The sequence below is a fragment of the Giraffa tippelskirchi genome, chromosome 5 (genome assembly GCF_054371585.1).
Source record: "Giraffa tippelskirchi isolate mGirTip1 chromosome 5, T2T-mGirTip1v1.2.pri, whole genome shotgun sequence".
NCBI classification, from domain to species: domain Eukaryota; kingdom Metazoa; phylum Chordata; class Mammalia; order Artiodactyla; family Giraffidae; genus Giraffa; species Giraffa tippelskirchi.
Window position 1 is genome coordinate 48,720,357 of NC_137279.1, and position 13,335 is coordinate 48,733,691.

Consider the following 13,335-nt stretch of genomic DNA (forward strand, 5'->3'; position numbering starts at 1 on the left):
GTAACCCTTCAGTAGGCTTCATTTTATAATTTATGGTTACTAGAATAAATTCAAGATAATTGGGACTATTTAAGTTTTTATTTTCAAAAATGCTTCTAAGGAATTCTCTGGTGGACCAGTGATTAGGACTTGGTGCTTCCGCTGCAAGGAGCCTGGGTTTGATCCCTGGTTGGGAAATTAAGGTCCTGCAAGCCATCTGGCATAGCCCCTGCTTCCAAAAGGTTGTTTATGGTGATTTTGTAAAAAAAAAAAAAAAGTATTTTATAATCAGTCCAGATGGCTAGCTGTAACTAGATGTTCAAATCCATGTTTTAAATGAACAATTTTGAAAGGTTATCTTTTCTCTTCAGACTTATTGTTTCAATATAAATCCACATTTTCCCGTTTTTGTTTTTGTTTTTTCTTCAGTGTTCTTTCTGATCGGAGCTGTTTAAGAGTTACAGCTGGTCCCACGCCATTGGATCTTGATGTTAATGTGCAGAGGACTCTAGATAACAACTTAGCAACTGAAGCTTATGAAAGAAGAATTAAGCGCCTTGAGCAGGAAAAACTTGAACTTAGTAGAAAGCTTCAAGGTAAATATATTTTAAAGATAATATTTTCCCTTTTTGTATTGGACTCACAGTGTAGAAACTGTTTATTGTAAGTGGTTGTTTTATCTTGAAAAGAACTTTTTTTATTAAATGGAAAAAAGAAATTTATGCAGAATACAGTATAAATACAATATAATGCTGTGTTGCTGTGCTTAGTTGCTCAGTCATGTCCAACTCTTTGCGACCCTATGGACTGTAGCCCACCAGGCTCCTTTGTCCATGGGGATTCTCCAGGCAAGAATACTGGAGTGGGTTGCCATGCCCTCCTCTAGGGAATCTTCCCAACCCAGGGATTGAACCCAGGTCTTCTGCATTGCAGGCAGGTTTTTTACCGTCTGAGCCACCAGGGAAGCTCATACAGTTTAATACCACTTACTTACAAAATAGCATTTGTTTCCCACAAGTACATATTTATGTATATAAATCTGTGGAAATAAATACCTCTGGGGAGAGGAAAGTAGTATTCAATACTACGAATGAAAATGGAGCCCTTCTCATCTGATAGTAACACTTTATATAAGGCTCCCTACCATATTTCCTCAGTCCTTAAAAGTTCTAGCTTCTGGCAAACTGTCATTCTCTACAGTGTCACTCCTGTTGTAATATTTGGTGATTTTAAAATGCACATTAGTGAACCTTTTAATATTCTGACTTCTTTGTTGATTCTTCACTTTCAGTGAGCTTGTTCTCCACCCTACCTCTACCACTCCTTCTGGTGGTAGTAAGATATATCTTGAGATTACAGTGTCAGTGTCTAAAATTCTTTATTAATCTCAATTTCAAGCAAACCTTCTGTATATTCCTGCTTGTAATTTTCTAGTTAACTCTCTCTGGTGTCTTAACTGTGATGTCCTTCACTTCCACCGTTACCTATAATTCTATCACCCTTTCCCTATTCCCCTTATACCCTCAGGTCTCATTCTTCGTCAATCTTAATTATGCCCTTACATACACTCTTAAATCTATTGCTCCTCTTTCTGTTAGTCACACTCCTTTGGCAGAACCCCAACCATGTTTAAATACTTGGCATTTAACTATGTGGCTGAAAGTTGCTTACTAAAAACACACAACATGCCAGCTAATCCCACTTGAAATTCTTGAAAAGTAATCTCAAATTTACTAAGATCTTGATGCTGCCCAGCAATCCTACTTTTTTTCCTTAGTTCATTTCTCTAGCCTGTGTTGCAAAATCCAATGATTATTTCCTGGTCTTCGTCTTCTAGCCTATCAGAATTTGACCCAGTTGATCATATCCCTCTCCTGATAGCACTTTTTCTTGGCTTTTGGAACACTTTATCTCCTGGTTTTCTTTTTCTTAATAAACCAACTATTTCCAGTCTCATTTGCTGACTTGTCCTGAACTCAGACCTTTCAAACATCTATTTTCATTTTATTTAAGTGTATACCCAGAAGTGGAATTGCTGTATCATAAGGTAGATTTATTTTTGAATTTTTGAAGACCCTCCATATAGTTTTCCAGAGTCTATAAGGGTTCCCTTTTCACCACATCCTTACCCACACACGTTGTCTCTTGTCTTGTTAGATATTCTAACAGGTGTGAGGCGATATCTCGTGGTTTTGATTTGCATTTCTCAGATGATCAGTGATGTTAAGCATCTTTTCATGTGCCTTGTTGCTCATTTATAATGTTCTCTTTGCAGAAATATCTGTTTAGTTTTTCTGCCCTTTTAGAAGTCAGATTGCTTGCTTCTTTGTTATTATGTTGTATGCTGCTGCTGCTAAGTTGCTTCAGTCATGTCCGACTCTGTGCGACCCCATAGACAGCAGCCCCCCAGGCTCCCCCGTCCCTGGGATTCTCCAGGCAAGAATACTGGAGTGGGTTGCCATTTCCTTCTCCAGTGCATGAAAGTGAAAAGTGAAAGTAAAGTCATCGCTCAGTCGTGTCCAACTCCTAGCGACCCCATGGACTGCAGCCTACCAGGCTCCTCCGTCCATGGGATTTTCCAGGCAAGAGTACTGGAGTGGTTTGCCATTGCCTTCTCTATAAGTTGTATGAGTTCTATATATATTTTGGATTGTAACCCTTTATCCAGTGTACAGTTGCAAAAATTTTCTGCCATTCTGTATTTTTTTCCTTTTCTTTTTTTTTTTTTGCTATACAGACGCTCTTGAGTTTGATGTAATCTACTGATTTTTTTCTTTTGTTGTATTTTTGACAGCATATCCAAAAAAATCATTGCCAAGGCCAGTGTTAAGGAGCTTTTTTTTTACTATATTTTCATCTATGAAACATATGGTATTGGATCTTATGGAAGTCTTTGAAACATTTTGAGTTGATTTTTGTGAGTAGTATGAGTTAGAAGTCCAGTTTCAGTGTTCTGCGTGTGTTTCTCTGGTTTTCCCAGCAGCATTTGTTGAAGAGACTGTCTTTTCCGCATTAGGTTCTTGACTCCCTCGTCAAGTATCAGTTGACTGTATGTACTGGGATTTAACTCTGGGTTCTCTGTTACTTTGGTCTCTGTCTGTTTTGTGCCAGTACACTACTGTTTTTAACATGGCTTTATAATATAGTTTGAAATCGGGATACTTCCGGATTTGTTCTTTTTTTCTCAAAATTGCTTTCAATATTCAGTGTTCTTCATGGTTCCACAAACATTTAGGATTGTTTCTTCTATTTTATGAAGAATGCATTTGGTATTTTGTTGCATATTGTGTTGATTCTGTAGATGGGTTTGGTAGTATGTATATTTTACCAGTATTAATTCTTCTGATCCATGAACATGGGATGTCTTTCTGTTTGTATCTTCTTCAGTTTCTTTTAGCAAAGTCTTGTCATTTTTATTGTACATATCTTTCACATCGTTGGTTAAGTTTATTCCTGAGTAGTTTCTTGCTTTTGATGCTATTGTGAATGGGATGGTTTTCTTTATATCTTTTTCAAATATTCAGTATTAGTGTAAAGGAATACAGCTAATTCCTATATGTTAATTTTGTATCCTACACTTTACCAAAATAGTTGATTAGTTCCAACAGTTTTTTTGGTTGTCTCTTTGAGATTTATACCTATAAAATGACATTGGCAAATACTGATCGTTTTACTTCTTTACAATTTCAATGCCTTTTTTTTTTCTTGCTTAATTATTATAGCTAGGAATTTTAGTACTATATATTGAACAAGAGTAGTGAGAATGGACATCCTTTTCTTGTTCTGGATCTTAGAGGAAAATCTTTCAGCTTTTCTCCGTTGAGTATAATATTATCTGTGGGTTTGTTGTATGTGGCCTTTACTGTGTTGAGTTATGTTCCTTCTATTAGTCAATCAGTTCAGTTCAGTCGTGTCCGACTCTTTGTGACCCCATGAACTGCAGCACGCCAGGCCTCCCTGTCCATCACCAACTGCCGGAGTCTACCCAAACCCATGTCCATCGAGTCGGTGATGCCATCCATAGCCATCTCATCCTCCGTCGTCCCCTTCTCCTCCTGCCCCCAATCCTTTCCAGCATCTATACCCAACTTTTTAAGGGTTTTCATCATGAAAGGATGTTGTATTTTTTAAAATGCTTTTTCTGCATCTATTGAAGTGATCATGTGATTTTTATCTTTCAATTTATTGATGTGATGCATTACATTTATTGTTTCGTGTATGTTGAGCTATTCTTGCATGCCAGGGAAAAATCTCATTTGATCACAGTGTGTAATCCTTTTAATGTGTTCTTGAATTTGGTTTGCTAATATTTTACTGAAAAACTTTACATCTATATTCATCAGAGATATTGATTAATACAGTTGGCCCTTGAACAACACAGGGGTGTGTGGCACAAGCTCTGTGCAGTCAAAAATCTGTGTATAACTTTACAGTTGCTCCTCTGTAACCATGGTTCTGCATCTGCAAATTCAACCAACTGGGGATCATGTAGTACATATTTACTGAAAAAATTTGTGTATAAATGGACCTGTACAGTACAAAATGGTGTTGCTCAAGGGACAACTGTGGTTTTCTTGTGGTCTCCTTATCTGGTTTTGGTATCAAGGTAATGCTGGCTTCATAGAATGAGTTTGGAGGTGTTGCCTCCTCCTCAGTATTTTGGAAAAGAGGAGGATTGATGTTAATTCTTCTTATAATGACTGGTAAAATTCATCAATGAAGCCATCTGGTCCTGAGATTTTCTTTCTGGGAGGTTTCTAATTATTGATTCAATCTCTTTATTCATTATTGGTCTGTTCAGATTTTCTAGTTTTTCATGATTCAATATTGGTCAGTTTTGTTTCTAGAAATCTGTTCACTTCTAGTTTATGTAATTTCTTGGCATACAGTTATCCATAGTAGTTTCTTATGAGCCTCTGTATTTCTATAGCATCCCGTGTAATGTCTCCTTTCATTTCTAATTCTATTTGAATCTTCTCTCTTCTTTCTTAGTCTAGATGAAAGTTTTGTCACTTTTGTTTGTCTTTTCAAACAACCAGCTTTTAATTTGATTGATCCTTCCTGTAGTTTTTCTTGTTATTTCATTCATTTCAGCTCTGAACTTTATATTTCCTTCCTTCTGCTAACTTCCAGTTCAGTTCAGTCGTGTATGACTCTTTGCGACCCTGTGGACTGCAGCATGCCAGGCTTTTCTGTCCATCACCAACTCCTGGAGATTGCTCAAATCATGTCCATCAAGTCAGTGATGCCATCCAAGGGCTTAATTTATTCTTATTATTTAATTCCTTGTGATGTAAAGTTAGGTTATTTGAGATATTTCTTATTTTTTAATATATGCATTTTTTTGCAATAAACTTTCCTCTCAGAACTGCTTTGCTGTATCCCACAAATTTGATAATGTCATATTTCCAATTTCATTAGTTTTGAGCTCTTGATGTCTTCTTTCACCCATTGGTTGTTCAGAAGTATGTTGTTTAGTTTCCATATGTTTATAGATCTTCTTACTTTCCTCTTTTTATCAATTTCTATTTTCATACCATTGTGACCAGCAAAGATAATTGATGTGATTGCGGTCTTTTTATGTTTGTAAAGATATGGTTTTTTGTCCTGTCATATGATCTGTTCTGGAGAATGTTCTGTGTGCACTTGAGAAGAATGTATATTCTGCTGCTGTTGTGTGGAATGTTCTATATATGTTTGTTAAATCTATTTTTCTAAGATGTTTCATTTCCAACGTTTCCTTGTTGATTTTCTGTTTGTACAATTTATCGTTGCTGAGAGTGGCATACTGAAGTCCCCTACTATTATTCTGTTGTCTGTTTCTCTCCTAGGGTTTGTTAGTACTTAGTATATTTTGGTGCTCTGCTGTTTGGAGCCTGTGTATTTACAGTTGTTATATCTTCTTGATGTGTTGACCCCTTTATCATTATAATGACCTTCTTTGTCTTTTTGTTACCGTTTTTGGCTGAAGTATATTTTGTCTGATATAAGTATGGCTACACTCACTTTGTTTTGCTTTCTGAAATATTATTTTCCATCCCTTCACTTTGAGCTTATTTGTGCTGATAGAGCTGAAATGAGTCTCTTGTAGGCAGCATATAGTTGGAACTTGACTTTTTTTTCCAGTCATCCACTTTATGCCTTTCGTTTGGTGAATTCAATCCATTTAGGGTGATTATTGGTATGTAAGTGCTTATTACTACCATTGATTGATCTTTTGCCTTCTGGTAATTTTGTATCTCCATTGGGTTTTTTCTTCTTCTTTTTTTGTCTACCTTTGTAAGTTGATGATTTACAATGGTGATTTGTTCATTGTTCCCTTTTTTATGTCATGTCTCTCCTCTAAATTTTTGCTTTGTCTTTACCATGACATTTAAATAAAATATCTAATTGATAAACTAGTCCTTTTTCTGCTGATAGCAACCCATCTTTACTCACCTATAGAGGTTTCATCCGTTTACATCTTCTATTATATTTTTGCTGTGAATTTGCTACCAAATGGTAGTAGCTATAGTAATTTTTAGTGCTCTTTTCCTTTAACATTTATGCTGTTATTAATTGTTTAACACACTGTTATAAAATATAGTTACAGTTTTCTAATTCTGACTGTATTTGTTACCTTGATCAGAGTCTTGTGTACTTTCATCTTTTTTGTTGTGGCTTGAAGAACTCCTTTCAGCATTTCTAGTGGTGGTGAACTCTCAGCTTTTATTTGTCTAGCAAAACCTTTATTTCTCTTTCATATCTGAAGAATAACTTTTCCAGGTAGAATATTCTTGACTAGGAACTTTTATCTTTCAATACTTTGAGTATGCTATTCTGCTCTCTCCTGGCCTGTAGAGTTTCTGCTGAGAAATCTGCTTATTACCTAATGGGAATTCTTTTGTAGGATACTTTCTTTTTTCCCCTGGCTGCCTTTAAATTCTTTCTTTAGTATTGACTTTTGACAGTTTTCATTCTAAAACGTGTTGGAAAAGATCTTTTTGCATTGGGACAACAAGGTGTTCTATTAGCTTCATAGAATTGTATGTCCAGTTCTTTCTCCAGGTTTGAGAAGTTCTCAGCTATTATTTCATCAGATAAACTCTCTGCCCCTGTCTCTGTCTCTTCTCCTTCTGGTATATGCATTATTCTTATTTTTACTTTTTTAAATGCAGTCTGATAACTCTTGTCTGGTTTCTTCACTTTAAAAAAAAACTTAGTTCCCACTCCCCTTACACCCAAATCATTTCTCAATTCCTGTCCTCCATATGGCTTATTCTTTCTTCCATCTGATCTGTTCTACTCCCAGTGCTTTTTAATGCAGTATTCCTCTCACTTACTGAGTTCTTCAGCTCCAGAATTCTTGTTTTGTTCTTTTTTGCAATATCAGTCTCTCTAGTAAGTGCTCCTTCTATTCGTTAATTTTATTCCTGACTTCACTGAGTTGGCTTTCTGTGTTATCTTGTAGCTTCTTGAATTTCTTCATAATTATTTTGAATTCTTTATCAGTTAGATTGCAATATTCTGTATCTTTGAGACGGTTGCCTAGAAAATCGTCATTTTCTTTTTTGGATACTGTATTACGTGGGTTTTCATAGTGTTTCATGAAATGTGTCTTTTCCATAACACTGAAGTAGCAAACACCTCTCTTATTTAGGTAAGATTTTCCTTTGACCCTTAATTCAGCAGATTGGCAATCAGAAGCCTTTCTTTTTCTTTCCAAAAGGTGGCGCTATAGCACGAATTTTGGGTTTCTCTTCCCAGAGCTGACTCACCGCTCAAGTTTGGAGTGTGTGCATGGTAAAAGCTGTTGGCAGAGTCTAGGAAGTGAATGCTTGGTACCTGGGCCTTTTTGTTGGAAGAACCCAGAGATTTGTGGACAGACAGCAGGAAATGTATTCCTTCATTTCTTTATGCCTGCCTTCTTTCCTTTCTTACCCTCCGCCTCCCCTTCAGAAATCCTCTAGCTGTAGCCCTCATCACAGCCCACTCTGCTCTCACTCATCACTTTCACCTTCTACCTCCTCTGCTAGAGGGGTCACTGCTGCCAGTACCTTGGATCTGTAGCCTCCTCCAAGTTCCAGTTGACCCACTTTCAGATGTGGGTGCAGTGCAGAAGCACTCTTGTTCAGTTATGGATATCCAATTAATTGTAAATTGAAGTGGAGAGGAAAAAAGAATGACTCACAGGGACATGATACTGATCTCACTCAGTTTTGACTTTTAAACAGTGACATGCATAAAGTGTACAAATATTCTAAAGTGTACTCCTTATAAATGTTTTTATTAGTGTACTTTTATGTAACCTCCACCCCAATCAGTATATAGAACATTTCTAGCATAGCGTAAAGTTCCATCATGCTCTCTTCCCAGTTTGTAACCTACAACTCTGAAGTAAACAATATTCTGAATTTTTCAACATTAATTTTACCTTTTCTTGAAGCCACACAGTTTCTACATTCATACAATATGCATGTTCATACAGTACATTGTCATTTGTGTCTATTTTTTTGATAACACGGTTTTCCATGTTGTGTGTATATCAGTAGTTTGTCCTTTTTTAAAACTGCTGCTTAGTGTAGTATTAAATTGTACATAAATACTAAAACAAATTATCCAATGTCTAAATTTTTCTGGCTTTTATTAAAAAATAGAACAGATTGGATGGCTTATAAGCAACAGAAATTTATTTCTCCGAGGTCTGGAGGCTGGAAGTCCAAGATCAAAGTGCCAGCATGGTCAAGTGAGGATTTATAGCCAGTGCCTTCTTGCTGTGTCCTCACCTGACAGAAATGGCTAGGGATCCCTGGGTTCTTTTTTATAAGGCACTAATCCCATTCTTGAGGGCTCCACTCTTATAACTATAACTTAAACACCTCCCAAAGCCTCACCTCCTTATTACATCATTTTTGAGTAGGATTTCAACATAGGAATTTTTTGGGGGGACACAGGTATTCAGACCATTTCATCCAAGCTGCTGTTGTTGAACATTTGAATTATTTCCAGATATTGACTATTATAAACATGGTTTCTGTGAATGTTGTTATGTATTTCTTTTGATGGTCATATGTACTTATTTCTCTTGGATATCTACCTAGCAGTAGGATTTCTGGATCATGGGATAGTGTATTTTCAGCTTTAGAAAATATTGCAAAGAGTTTTCAAAAGTGATTAATTGCATCAATAGTTTCACTCATAATGTATGACTTTCACTTGCTGTGTATTCCCATCAGAACTTGATATTGTCAGCTTTTCAAAATTTTAACCATTCTGGTATCTGTATATTGGAGTTTTGCTATGATTTTAAATTTGTATTTTCCTTGTAGGTAATAAGATTGACTATCTTTTCATATATTTACTGTCTATTTGAATATTCAGTCTTGTGAATGTTCTTGCCCCCTTTTTTTCCATTAGGTCTTTACATGTCTTTTAAATAAGTTTTATTTTATCACTTCACAAATAGTATCAGACCCTTATAACAACCCTTTATGTTGTTATTTTATAGTTTACCTGTTTCTGTGTTGTAAACCTTTCAATACTTTAATTTATTCTTGCTTTAAATATTTACTACTCATTTATTTTTAAAATATCTTTTTATTTACCCACATACTTACTCTTTTTGTATTCTTTATTTTCTCCTAGTGATCCATGTATCCATCCAGAACCTTTTTTCTTTAGTCTGAAAAATTTCCTTTAGTGTTTCTTATGATTACATGTGTTGTGACTAAATCGCTCAGATTTTGTTTGTCTGAGATGCCTTTATTTTGCCTTCATTTTTGAAGAATATTTTCTAGTTTAGAATTCTAGCTTGGAAGGTGTTTTCTTTCAATGCTCTACAGATTTCATGGCATTGTTTTCTGATTTCCAGTATATTTGAGAAGTCAGCTGTTAGTCTTGGTTTCTTGAATATACTCCAGCTGTTTTTAAGTATTTCTCCTTGACTTCAATTTCAAGCAGGATGGCTATGATCTACCTGGTACAGTTTCTTTGTATTAATGTAAATCCTGTTTGGGATTCACTGAGCTTCTGAATACTTGATTGGTATCTTTCATCAATTTTAGAAAATTCTGTTTATAATCTCTGAATATTTCTTTCGCCCCATTCACAATCTCCTCTCCTTCTGGGACTCCAGTTACATATATCTTAGACGGTGTCCCTTACTCCTTTTATTCTCAGTCTTATTTCTTCCAGTCTTAGATTTTTTTGTGCTTAATTCTCTACTGACTTGCCTTTAGGGTCATTTGTCTTGTCATCTGCTGTATCTGTTCTGATATTAAGTCCATTCAATGAGTCTTAGTTTCAGATATTGTCTCTTTTAGTTCAGGAATATCCATTTGCTTTCTTCTTCCAGCTTTCAGTTCTTCATTGAAATTCCCCATTGTTTGTTTACTTTTTCATTTGTTTTCTTTAACGTATTAATAATAGTTGTTTCAAAGTCCTGACTGCTAATTAAAACACCTGGAGAGAGGAATAACTACTGGATAAACAGCCCTAACAGTGGCTGCATAGCAGATTTGTGTGCCTGTGAAGCCAGCTGGATAGGTTGTCTCTTTTGTTGTTAAAGTCACTAAGGATAATAATAAAAAGAGTTGTAATGAAACGAAGGAGAGTGGGTAACTATCATAAACAGGTAATGGGCATTTTAGAAGATCTTGGATTTACAGGAAGGACAGAGGTGACAAAGAGGAACAAGGATACCTCCTGCACCTCCATACCCCGCAGTGTGGGGGTGTAGAAGGAAAAAAGCGACTAATGTCCAGTGGATATTTTTATGCCTCCCCATTTTCTCCTCTCAACTTAGATGTCTTAAAAAAATGAAAAGATATTTTTTAAAAATAATAAATACAGAATGTACCAATTTTTAACATGTTTTTGGAACCCAAAGAAAAAGAAATGTGTAAAAAATTCTGGGTGTGAAAGGTCATGACTGAATGCACAATATGGTATATCTTACACCTTTAATTCAAATGAACAAATATTGACCACCGTGCATATGAATATAATGATACTGTTGTCTATACAGATGATGAATATAAATTAGAAAATCTCCATCTTCTGAAGGTCACAGTCCCTTGGAGTTTTAAATATATATAAATAAGTAATATATGTATATAAGTAATATGTTACATAAAGAAATGTATGCATAAGATTAGTAATCTAAAGCAATCAGTAATGATTTGTGCTGAGAAAAAATTATGGTGAGATAGAAATTTACTATTTGGGATCTTTCCATAAGCTAGCAGAATAACTGTTTTAGGACCATTTCTTTTTTTCCTCCTCTTTTGATCGTGTCTGGAAATACGCCTCACTAGATTTAATGCTTCTTTAGTACCTTTTATCTTTCAATTAGAACAGCAAGTTGAAAGAATTATCCCTATTTTAGCTAAGTTGATGAGCCAAGTCATCTATAGGTGTGTCTCCATTTTCATACATGAAGTTTGGAAGGCCAGCACTTCTACATATTTTGTATTAACATCTTTAAACCTCTCTTCATACACCAGTGGAGAAGGAAATGGCAACCCACTCCAGTACTCTTGCCTGGAAAAATCCCGTGGATGGAGGAGCCTGGTGGGCTATAGTCCATGGGCTCACAAAGAGTCAGACAGGACTGAGCAGCTTCACTTCACTTCACTTCACTTCATATACCAGACTCAGTTTTTCATATATCATCTGACATACATTTTGATGATAGTTTATGCTAGGATGAAAGGGAACTGAATAGTTGACTCACTGGCAGAGTGTACCAACAGTATTTAAAACTGAAGACCACATATATTAGAAGGTAGATAGTTTCCTACGTATATTATAATTCTAGTGACATTATAACTCTAGTGGAGTTTTGTGACTTAATTTTAATCTGTTTACATGCTTTTTTTGTCAGTGGGTAGATGCTTTGATCAGTTGAATTAAATAAGAATTTCCCTAGAAAGAAATATATTGGCATTAGTTTTTCGATTTTACAATGTGGGTATATTTCTCATTCTTTCTTTTTTTTAAAGAGTCAACGCAGACTGTCCAGGCTCTGCAGTATTCAACTGCTGATGGTCCTCTAACAGCAAGCAAAGATTTAGAAATAAAAAGCTTAAAAGAAGAAATTGAAAAACTAAGGAAACAAGTAAGAGGTAAATTCCTATGATTCATTATTAATTCGGTTTAGTAGATATTTTTAAATGTTTTATTCACACAAAAAACATTTATTGAGTACCTGTTAACGTGTAATGTGTTATGTGACGTGAGCTATATGCCAGTGAGGGAAAAGCAAACAAGAATGGCTCTGCTGTCAAGGAGCTCATGTTTTGGTCTTGGAAAAAGATAAAGAAATAGTTTTTTGCGGTACATGGGCAAAGGCCAGAAGATAAAATAAACACAGGTACATGGAGAGTGCACAAAGAGGAGCACCCTACCCAGATTTAAGTGAAAAAACATGACTTTTTGGGAGGACCTATTAGTTTGGAATAACTAGTTGAAATTTGCCTGGGAAAGCATTTAAGTGAGTAGTTCATTTTTCAGTGTATTGTTGAAGTCAACTGAAATTAATTATGATAACTGTCAATATGCCTATTCTATCTATTCATCATTTATTCCATTCAATATATATTTATGTACTAGGCATTATATTATGCTCTTAGGATGCAGTATTAAACAAACCAATAAAAATTCTTACTGGAGTGAAGGGCAAACAAGAGACATAAAACAGTAACTATGTACCTTTGTAAATGATATGGTATATTGGAAGCTGATAAATGCTTACAAATAGAGGAGAATAAGGAGAATGGGTCAAAAGTGTTAAGATGAGAAGTTTTATTATTTTAAATAGGGTAGTCCACGTGAGCAAAATATTGAAGAAGGTAAAGGGGATTAACCATACAGTTAAATGGGAAACATATGATCCAAGAAGACAGCTCAACCAGAGCAAAATCCGTACAGTCAAAAATATGCCTTGTGAGTTCAAAGAGTTCAAATTAAACATGGCCAGAGCAGAGTGAGCAAGCAGGTGGAATGGGTGGAGATGAGGACAGAGAAATAAAGAGGTGAGGAGGGCTCATTGCCTGATCAATGGAGTCTTACTGTTTGGTCTTTGGTTTGTTCCGTGAGTGAACCTTTTGCAGGATTTAGAGGCATCACATGATCTCAGTAAGTATAGGGGGAGAGAGAGTAGAGGGAAGAAAAAAGGTCCTGTTTTAGCTAGGAAAGTCAGACCTCTCTAGAAAAGTGGTTTTAGGCCAAAACAAGTAAAGAAAAGAAGGAATCTGACAGTGTCTTTTATAAAAAGGACTATTTAAAATACAGTATTAAGAGACAAGGAGACTTAAAATTTGAGCATAATTTATGCTGTTCTATTTTTTTAAGTAGCTCTTTTCTTAAGAAATATAT

The 13,335-nt window shown here is 35.5% G+C and overlaps 1 protein-coding gene across 10 annotated transcripts in view; it reads left to right on the plus strand.

Moving 5' to 3' along the window:
- CDC42BPA (CDC42 binding protein kinase alpha) overlaps positions 1-13,335 on the plus strand; it is a 292,824-nt gene that overhangs the window by 157,312 nt on the left and 122,177 nt on the right. For all 10 annotated transcript variants that reach the window (XM_081486909.1, XM_081486911.1, XM_081486910.1 and 7 more), the window contains 2 exons: positions 409-575; positions 11,961-12,083. In XM_081486909.1, the coding sequence (XP_081343035.1) occupies positions 409-575; positions 11,961-12,083 (290 nt within the window). The remainder of the gene's footprint in view (positions 1-408; positions 576-11,960; positions 12,084-13,335) is intronic.